The sequence below is a fragment of the Eutrigla gurnardus genome, assembly GCF_963514095.1.
Source record: "Eutrigla gurnardus genome assembly, chromosome: 19".
NCBI lineage: Eukaryota > Metazoa > Chordata > Actinopteri > Perciformes > Triglidae > Eutrigla > Eutrigla gurnardus.
In genome coordinates, this window is record NC_139930.1 from 3590582 (window position 1) to 3600684 (window position 10103).

Below are 10103 nucleotides of genomic sequence, written 5' to 3' on the forward strand. Positions count from 1 at the left end.
ACATTTAATCAGGACTAGAAGTGGCATCCGTACCTCGGTGTTGTAGAAAGAGCTGACGAAGTGGTGCTTGTCCGGGCGATCGACGGTGAAGGATGCGAGACTGCTGCTCCCTGGGTGGCTGCTTGTCTTTTGCAAACCAAATGTGACGTAATTCTCTGCAGCCGCCCGGAAAACCACGAAAAATACCGGAAAGACCCGAAGCTCTCAGACCGTAAAACGCTCAATACAAACGTCGTTACCTTGGTTTATTCTAGAGATGGATGGATGGATGGATGGATGGATGGATGGACAGACAGACAGACAGACAGACACACATGCTGATAGACTCAGTGCAGGGCTTTTCATGTTATTCTGAGACCTTGTGCTCCCTGCAGGCCCGACTACATTAACAAAGAATGTACTGGAACTCCACCACTAAGCAGTTGGATAACCAGCATCTTTCTTCCGTCAGCTGACTACCACGAGGATTTATCAGACAACACATCATCTGTTCATCAGCTCCTACACATTGATACATTATTCGTCCTGCCTCATTTCCACCTCAACTGCTCTCTCCGAATGTTGAGTTAAATGTCCATTTAGTAGTTAAGGAGACACTTCAGCTTGCTATCTTTGATACTAACTATTCATTGTCAAGTTGACTTTCACTTTACTTGGATGCCCACAGGCCCACAGACATCATCAGTGATCTTCCACAGTTTTTAAACATTTTGTTGCTTTATTGATTCCTTGAGTTATCCTGAGTGGATATCAATTATTCAGTGATGAAATACACTCAATGAAAAAGCAACAACTATTGATTCCACTAATGAAGAACGGTAAACTGTAAACCCAGAATAATTGTTTTTAACCAGCCAAAGGACAGCGATAGCACCAATGTTTCCAACTCTCTCCAATCAGAGCACAAATACACTTCAGCTCAGTATGTGCCACATAATGGCTAATCAATAGTTTTAGTATATAGCAGCGCAAAAACAGTATGTGGTCTGTTAATTCTGGTAATAAACATCTTACCTACATCATGACGAGCAAAGGTTGGAAATAAACATACTGTGAAGCCTTTTTGTTTTTGGCAGACTTCGATATACAATCATATATCTAAAGAAAACATCTAATCTGAAAAGCTCCAAGGCGTCAAAAAACTAGCCGGTGAAAATCAGTCGGAAAATAAACAACAAAATTCAGTCTTGAAGATCAAACAAAAACATGCTGAACTCACAGAAAATATATAGAAAATAATATTAATGTCTACAAAACGTCTTCAAGACCAAACAGCTTTCCATTTGAGTCCCAGCAGCTTTGTTTAATCAGGCGTCACAACTGATTGTTGCATAGCAGTGGAGTCAACACGACACCCTCATAGAGACGGATCAACAACATGGAACAGGAAGGAAGGAGCTGGTGGGTGAAACCAGACTCGTCACCACGCATCATCCATGTGAACAGAGTCCAGCTCCTCTCTTCCCACCAGAGTCCTGAGGTCCACACGTCAAGGTCAGCTTGATCCTGATGAATCCACGATGGACCAGGTCTCTGTAAAGATGCGGGATCAACAGTCACTGACAAAAGTCTTCTTTCATTCATCTCATTTTTCTGTGACTAGACATCAGACAGGTCCTAGCTGGGTTAGCGTAGCTTCATCTCCCATCATCTCTTCAGTTCTGCACCCGATCCATCTGGTGTTTGGTCTGTAGGTCTGATGGGTCTGATGGGTCTGATGGGACTGATGGGACTGGTAGGTCTGTAGGTCTGGTAGGTCTGTAGGTCTGTCTGGGTGATCGTCTCAAGGTCTGGTGCTCCAGATCCAACTAATTTCCTTCTACCACGTTGAGGAGCCTCTTCTGTCATATGACATCAGGTCTAGTGTCCCAGGTCTAGTGTCCCAGATCTAGTGTCCCAGGTCTAGTGTCCCAGGTGTAGTGTCCGGGGTCTAGTTCCCCACGTCTAGTGTCCCACATAGACCATGAAGGAAGCGTACTGTGATGGATGGACCCTGAGTTGGGACACAACTATTGTCTACCGATTCAGTTCTAAAGAAACCTCCCTGAGACCAGATACCAGTACCAGCCAACAGATGCTGCTAGTCTTCAGCCAGCTGGTTCAAAACGGTGTGAAACAAACAACCAGACAACTAACAATCATGTCGTCTTCACACGGCCAACACTTCTTAAAGAAACAGCTCTGACAGACGGGCTGTCAGATGGGGGAGGGGCCACGCAGCGAGCTGTCAGATGGGGGAGGGGCCACGCAGCGAGCTGTTAGATGGGGGAGGGGCCACGCAGCGAGCTGTTAGATGGGGGAGGGGCCACGCAACGAGCTGTCAGATGGGGGAGGGGCCACGCAGCGAGCTGTCGAGGGCCAAGTCCCCAAAAACATTGGCGTAGGAGGCTTTGAGGAACTGAATATAGATCTGCAGGCTTCGGTTGGTGCTGTCTGACTGCTCCAGGCGATCCTTCATGTCCTGAAGCCTGCTCTGGTAGCGCCGCTCCACCTGAGTATCATACACACACACACCTGAGCATCACACACACACACCTGAGTATCATACACACACACACACCTGAGAGACCCACGATTCAGCTGGGACACATTTGAGTCAAGAATGAAGAGAGGCCTCACCTCCTCTTTGCCGCGTTGCAGTTGGTTGATTTCTGAGGTAGTCCTGCTCAGTTGAGTCTCGAGGTCCAGTATCTTGGACTGGGTGGAGCGTTCTTTAGTGGCAGCAAGTCCTCTGGTCTCTGACATCTGGAGATAAATATGACACAGTGGACGTGATTACTAGGACAGAGGGTCACACTAGTCAAAGACACTGCGTCTGTCTATGTGTGTGAATACAGAGGTGAGTGAACGGCGTGAGGAGGTGTTCCTGGATGTTCAGACCTGCTGCTGGGCCTCCACCAGAGCCTCCTCCAGCCGTCGGCTCAGAACAGAACATTCCCGTTTGGATTCTTCCAGGCGGAGCTGGTTGCTGTGGATGGTATCTTCCCGTTTAGCAAGGACCGTCAGAAGTTCGGCATTTTGACTGCCGGCATCCTCCAGCTTTCTGGAAGAGGACACATGAGAAGGGACAGAATGAACCGTTGACCAGGACACCAACTCATATCATTTTACTAGCCAAGAGTTCATCACCCATCCCAGGTCCTGTAAACCCCAGAGCTCCCAAAACCAAACGGAGGGAAGCAAACCTTTCCATGGTGTCAGCACGCTGCTGCAGCTGCCGGTTGTCCTCCAGCAGCACCTTGTTCTTCTGTCTCAGGAGCTCCACCTGGCTGCCCTGGGTCTCCACCTAACACCACAAGTCCTCATCATTACTTGTTTGTCAGCCAGATTACACAGTTAATTTATGACAACAGAACAAGTCCAATAGAAACATATACAAAAAATAAAATAATACATATAAAGTGTATAAGAAGTCATACTAACACCAGTGTAAAATAGAAGAAACATATTTAGTAAAATAGGATTTCCTACATTTGAATGCCAGCTGACATTTATTGCCTCAACAACACATTTGGTGGAGATTAATAGCCCTGTGTTGTGGTTCCTCTGGCGATTTCAACGCCCAAAAATTCCCATAAATCCTTGGGGTTTCTTTCACTTATTATCCACAACTAACTATGTTTATCAAAATCATTCAGGATGTTTTCATCCCGAGCTGATTTGTTAGAGATGACGGAGCATAACGTCATATGGAGGCCAGTGTTTAGATTTAGCGGATCATCTTATGGATGCTGTTCTGGAACCTGGGTTGTGAACGCTGATTCTGATCCTGAGTGATGTATGCAGGGAGCGGTGGTGACCTGCATGCGGAGACCGGTCAGGGTGGTGCTCAGCTCCAGGCCAAGCCTCTCCTGGTGCCGCTCCTTGTCCTGGGCCTCCTGCAGCTGCAGGGTGGTGCGTTGTAAGGCTTCGGGGAGAGGCTCCAGCGCCGCCAGCCGCTCCAGGAGATCTCTGCGCACCTCCTCCATTTCCCGCTCCACCTCCCTGCGCACCGCCTGCACCTCCTGCTCCGCCGCAGCCAGCCTACCGCGGTACTCGTCTGCTTCGGCCCGGGTCTTTCCAACCTGAGCAGTTTTGGTAAACAGACAGAAAAACATCTGTGAGTTTTCCTCAGTGAATACAAAGTACATTTAGTGGACGTCGTCATGGTGACGTCACCCGTTGGTTTGTGGACTACGGTTTTGAAGCCTGTAGTTCGGCATTTTGTCCGCCATCATGTTGGATTTTTGGCAACCAGTGAAGGAAGTGACCATATTTGGACTGTGGAGGAGCGACGGGTGGATCTGATGAACACGAGCAGCAGAGTAGCAACCTGACTGGATCTGGATCCATCTGGATTCATTACTTCCTGTTGAAATAATTCAACTTGCGTGAATAAACAAAGTGGTTCATCCGCAACCTTTAACCTCCTCCGCTGCTGCGTGGCCTTTACTGTGTAACCTTTTGTCTTATTGTATAGTGACGTGCACTAGACGTTGAACTTCCTACCTTCTTGGCCAGATCTCCGTCGTCATAGAGATTTGACCAAAATGGATCTATGTGGTTAAACAGAGGTGGAATGAAAAGCTGACAGAAGAGATGCTTCACAGACCTGGATCTTATAGCCGTCCAGCAAGCTTTCGTACTGCTGGATGGAGGTTTTGACCTGCTGGAGCTCTGACTGAGACATGGCCAGCTTCTCCTCCACTGCAGATGTTGTCGCCTGACAGGAACACATGATGCGTCAGTAGCTGTCATGTTAACAGGACAGTCAACCCTAATGTCATAGAAGTCAAGTCTACTGGAATGGAAACAAGGGCATTATGTATGACACATCAGTGAGGTCAGCGTTCCTTAAATGGGCGTCTCACCTTGAGTGTCTGGTTCTCCAGTCTGGCAGCGGTGCTCTCTGTGGTGCGTTCATGCAGGTGATCCAGCAGGGTGTCTCTCTCCGCCCGGCCTTTATCCACCGTGGCCTGCAGCTGCTCCGTCAGCTCCGCCACACGGCTGCATCACATAACACACCTGTCACACTTTCATTAGACGTTCCAGCTCTACTATGTGTCACCATGCAATCAACAGTGGATGCACGGTGTCGGATCTTCAGAACTACAGACGCTTCTACAGCTGGAGGCACCTGTTCAACAGTGACAGCTCCATCTCCCGTTGACTCTTGTCCTTTAATTCTTGGGCATGGCTACTCTGCCAGCTCTCTGCTGCTGACAGTGCATCAACCATCTGCTTCTCCTGGCAAAAACAGAGAAAAGGGCAGTAGAACGAGTCCAGAACAGGGATTCTGTGACTTGATTGGGTGTGTGTGATGGGGTTGGAGCGCTCTCTAAAAGGGGAACTGAATGAACCAATGCCATGAGGGATCACTGAATGAGTGTTCCTTCCATATGTGGCCACTAGGGGTGTAACGGTACATACATGTAGTGGTACCAGACCACTACATGTATGTTTGGTACTTGCTGGCTAAGGTCATGGCCAATGCAAATGAGAAGCCAGAGCTTGAAGACACAAACACAACACAAAAACCCACAAATGTGAACATCGCTGCAGCACTGGGACCATGAGGTCTCTGTACAGAATCTACAGGTATTAAGAAAGACCTCCTGGCTGTTCCAGGTCCAGGCTGGGTACATTGGGGGGCAGAGCCTTCTCTGGCTGCTCTGGGACCTGGTCCTACCATGTCTGCTGTGGGACCTGGTCCTACCATGGCTGCTCTGGGACCTGGTCCTACCATGGCTGCTCTGGGACCTGGTCCTACCATGTCTGCTGTGGGACCTGGTCCTACCATGGCTGCTCTGGGACCTGGTCCTACCATGGCTGCTCTGGGACCTGGTCCTACCATGTCTGCTGTGGGACCTGGTCCTACCATGGCTGCTCTGGGACCTGGTCCTACCATGGCTGCTCTGGGACCTGGTCCTACCATGGCTGCTCTGGGACCTGGTCCTACCATGGCTAATCTGGGACCTGGTCCTACCATGGCTGCTCTGGGACCTGGTCCTACCATGGCTACTCTGGGACCTGGTCCTACCATGTCTGCTGTGGGACCTGGTCCTACCATGTCTGCTCTGGGACCTGGTCCTACCATGTCTGCTGTGGGACCTGGTCCTACCATGTCCAGGAGCTGGGCGCTCAGCTGTCCTGCAGTGTCCTCGCTGCGCTCGGCTCGCTGTTTGTGGGCTCGCGTGGCTCGTTTCAGAGCCTCTCGGTCGGTGGCGGCCTGCTGTCTCAGCCTCACCAGCTGCTCCGTCAAACGCTCCACCTCAGCCTTCTGCTGGTTGGCTGCTCGCTCCAGGTTCTGGACCAATAGGAAGGACAGAGGTGAGGATTACGCCTCGGGTCACTGTTTTCCATTCACAACTCAAACTTCATTTACTGACTACATGAGTATTATACAGGCAGACAGGCAGGCAGACAGACAGACAGACAGGCAGACAGACAGACAGGCAGACAGACAGACAGGCAGGCAGGCAGACAGACAGGCAGACAGACAGGCAGACAGACAGACAGACAGGCAGGCAGACAGACAGGCAGGCAGGCAGACAGACAGGCAGACAGACAGGCAGGCAGACAGACAGGCAGGCAGACAGGCAGGCAGACAGACAGGCAGGCAGACAGACAGACAGACAGACAGACAGACAGACAGACAGACAGGCAGACAGGCAGGCAGACAGACAGGCAGACAGACAGACAGACAGACCTTTATTTGCACAGTGAGCCGGTTGTTCTCAGCCTCTTTGCCTCTAAGCTGTCCTTGTAAACGAGCTCTTGTTGACTCCAGACTCTTGGACAGATCAGCTGTGCTCTTTGCATTGTCCTGCATCCCCAAAAAGAGCACAATGACATCATCATCCTCATCATAACACTGTCAGTAAAGCATTGCCCTACATCCCACTGCAGCTACCTTTTCAGCATCTACCAGTCTGGACAGCTGAGTGACCTCTCGCTCCTTCTGCTGGAGCTCCACCACCAGATGCTGTGGGAGGAGACGGGAGGCCAGGTCACTTACAAGGAAGCACGGCTCTCATTCACTCTCACAGTAGAAACCCCAGACACACTCACAGCATTCTCTGCCTCGGTGTCAGCCAGTCTCTGGAGTAACGCGTCTCTCTGCCCCGACACTCCCGTCCACTCCATCTGCTCAGAAACAAGATGGCAGGCGGTCACTCTGCTTCACACACATCTGCTGTGATGAGGAGTCAGTCAGGCTCACACACTCTGTGTAAACAGTCCTTACAGCCAGTACCTGGGAGCCCGGCTGCTCTCGGAGGAGAAGACGCAGATTTCGGTTTGACGCCTCAAATGTCTCCAGTTTCTGTAGCAGCAGCTCCTTCTGACGGGCCAAGACCGCGGAGCCGGATCCAGGCGGCCTCTTCAGCAGCCAGAGAGACACGTTTAGAGGCTCGGATCACACAAGATCAACAGCACGTCTGGGCGTTGTCACAAACACATGGCTGTTCTCACAAAGGTGGTCTAAAATGCTGTGGTGTTGAACCAGCTACCCTCACGTGGACCGACAAGACCACAACGTGGACTTGATACTCACGCCGCCAGCAGCAGCAGCACACAGCGTGGAAACAGACTCTCGCAGGGCGGAGACCTGCTTGGCAGCTGCTGTCCCGTCCACCTCAGCCTCCGTCAGGCTCCGGTGCAGGGCGTCCGGCTGCACCCCGTCCCCGTCTCGTCTGCAGGGACAACAGGTTTGAGATAGTGTTAGAGATAGTTAAACCTGTACACTCAATGTGTCACAGAATGCATTAAGTGATTTGATGAATCATCTTTTGTGTCTAAACAGTAAGAAGGACAACAAACCTTCTATTTAGGACCAGGAGGTGGAGCAAGTGAGCTTCTTTAAGTAAGTCGGGCCTGTCAGACCAATCCGTTACCTTTACACATCACAGCAAACACTCTTCCTGCACCGCGTCACACACAGCATGCCGATCCCTGACTGAACCTGATTCAGGTCCTGGTGCTCCTTTCAATACAACTTCTATTGGGGTTTTTAAGTACATCTGTTTCACTTGACATTATGTGTGAAAGCGCCCTTTTAAATAACGGATTTTGCAAACGCACACTAAAAACAAATTTCTGCCTTTTATACGCACAAAGTAGACACCAAAGCCTTTTTTCTACTGGTCCCGTCATTGTGAGATGACTGTTAGATACGGGCAAAACCACTTCCACTAAACTCAGGGGCAGAAGTAGAAGAACAGAAGAAGAAGCAGCTTTTTGACTAGAAGTAACAGCAGCACTATGAAGGTGTGTAGTTATTGTAATATTTGCCTGTTGTAGTCGCCCTCGTCCAGCATCTTCTCCATGGACCGGCGTAATCGCGTGTTCTCCCGCTCACTTTCCTCCAGCTCCTTGGTCACCTCAGCCAGCTCCTCCTCCTGCTCCACGATCACCCGCTGGGAGACGCTCAGCTCCTCCTCCTGCTCCACTATCACCCGCTGGGAGACACTCAGCTCCTCCTCCTGCTCCACTATCACCCGCTGGGAGACACTCAGCTCCTCCTCCTGCTCCACGATCACCCGCTGGGAGACACTCAGCTGCTGCTGCTTCTTCCGCAGCTCCACCTGCACATGTACAGATGACACCATTTAATAATAGTCAGAATATAATGGGGACAAAATGACTGCTCAGGTCCAAGAGGAACCATGAGGAACTCACCTCATTCTTCAAAGAGCTGACTTCAGTTAGTAAGCAGTCAATCTTCTTCTCATACTGGCTGATTCTTCCGTGCAGCCCTTCTTCTTCTTCTTCTTCTTCTGATGGGCGGTCAGCTGATCGCAGCACAGACTGGGAATGTTCAGGTTCTGGTTCTGGTTCAGGGAGCGATGGCGTGATCTCAAGGTAGTGCGTTGGCCCCTTGGTGCAAATGACACGTTCATCAACACTAAAGGTTTGACTGGCTGAGCTCTTTCACAATGCTGAGAGAAAAACAATCTTTGAATAAATCTTAGAGGATGGGGTTCAGGTCTGGTGTGACTGAGATGTGTTACCTCCCACTTGTATGGAGCCCCCCGTGTAGAGCCCTTTCCTGGTGGTATCCATGGCACTCGAGTTTTGACCTTGGCTGTAGGACGGAGAGTTCCTCTGTCCACCTTGGTCTTCTCCTATAAAACACAGTGTCCAACTGCTGCATGAGAATCCATGAGAACAGGTGTCCTACGGCAGGAGTGACTGATTGTCGAGACGTCATTACATTTGATCAGGAAGTAAAAAGAAAGGATAAGCAGGAGGAGCTCCACGTCAGCTAGAAAAGGGTGAGAACAGTAAAAGCAAAGACGTGATTGCAAACATGGCTAGATCTGTCTGACCTGAGGCGTCCTGGCAGGACTCGTCCTCCGGCTCTTCACATGCACGTGGACCGGTGTGGCTTCGCTGATGTGCACGTGGACTGGAGGTGAACTCGACCGAGTCCTCATGGCTTTCCTCTGTGAAACGGAGAGATTTTAGTACCTCCAACCAATTTAACTGTTCATGTCAGAATCTACCATAGAAATTAGTGTTAAGCTGATGACTGAGTTCTGAGGGGGTAGGAGGGTTTCATGTGTGATTACATACCAAACTCAACAAAATATGTATTAATATGTTCAAAATATTATGGGCAAAATCAGTCAGAACGGTACAAATGTTTGGACATTGGGCATTTTGTATACTTTAAGGAAGGTTTAAGGACGTTTTTCACATTATATAATATAAGCAGCAAAACGTCGTTATCGTTTGGTAAATCACTCACAATGACACTGAATTCAACTGAGTTCCTGAAATCTACGCGAACAAAGCTATCATGTTGGAATATGACATGTTGTATGTAGCATCAGAAATACATTCCGGTTATTGAAGTTAGTCAAAAGGCAACGTTACTGTCACGGAAAGTGATACATTTGCCAGGCATTAGCATTAGCTTATTAGCCGACAGCAGCCTTGCTAGCGTCTGTTAGCAGCAATTACACACTCTCCGTCTTACCATGAGGAACCAACATATATCCGGCAAGACTTGGAAATGGGTTTCATTGGCAGAATAGTTTGTTTAGCGGGCAAAATAAACGGGTTAACATAAAAAGTCTGCTGACTGAAGGCTTGGATCAACCCAACAGGTTGTAGTAATG

General features: G+C 49.6%; 2 protein-coding genes across 11 annotated transcripts in view; both read right to left on the reverse strand.

Annotated features, from left to right (window-relative positions):
• sptan1 (spectrin alpha, non-erythrocytic 1) overlaps positions 1-166 on the reverse strand; it is a 35819-nt gene extending 35653 nt beyond the window's left edge. For 7 of the 10 annotated variants that reach the window (XM_084035947.1, XM_084035955.1, XM_084035954.1 and 4 more), the window contains exon 1: positions 34-165. The gene's annotated coding sequence lies outside the window, so the exon portion shown is untranslated. Of the gene's footprint in view, positions 1-33 lie in introns of all 10 variants that reach the window. The other 3 variants (XM_084035949.1, XM_084035948.1, XM_084035946.1) reach the window with 1 other exon arrangement.
• A 1538-nt stretch (positions 167-1704) lies between these two features.
• Positions 1705-10103, reverse strand: odf2a (outer dense fiber of sperm tails 2a). The gene is made up of 19 exons (XM_084035769.1): positions 9962-10103; positions 9309-9425; positions 8991-9104; positions 8659-8856; positions 8272-8564; positions 7535-7673; positions 7235-7360; positions 7051-7125; positions 6893-6964; positions 6689-6805; positions 6101-6286; positions 5117-5226; positions 4851-4986; positions 4592-4702; positions 3801-4064; positions 3186-3286; positions 2881-3043; positions 2620-2745; positions 1705-2491 (listed from the first exon to the last, which is right to left on the reverse strand). The coding sequence occupies exons 1-19, from the start codon at positions 9962-9964 to the stop codon at positions 2321-2323; spliced, it is 2622 nt and encodes an 873-aa protein (XP_083891895.1). The 5' UTR covers positions 9965-10103; the 3' UTR covers positions 1705-2320.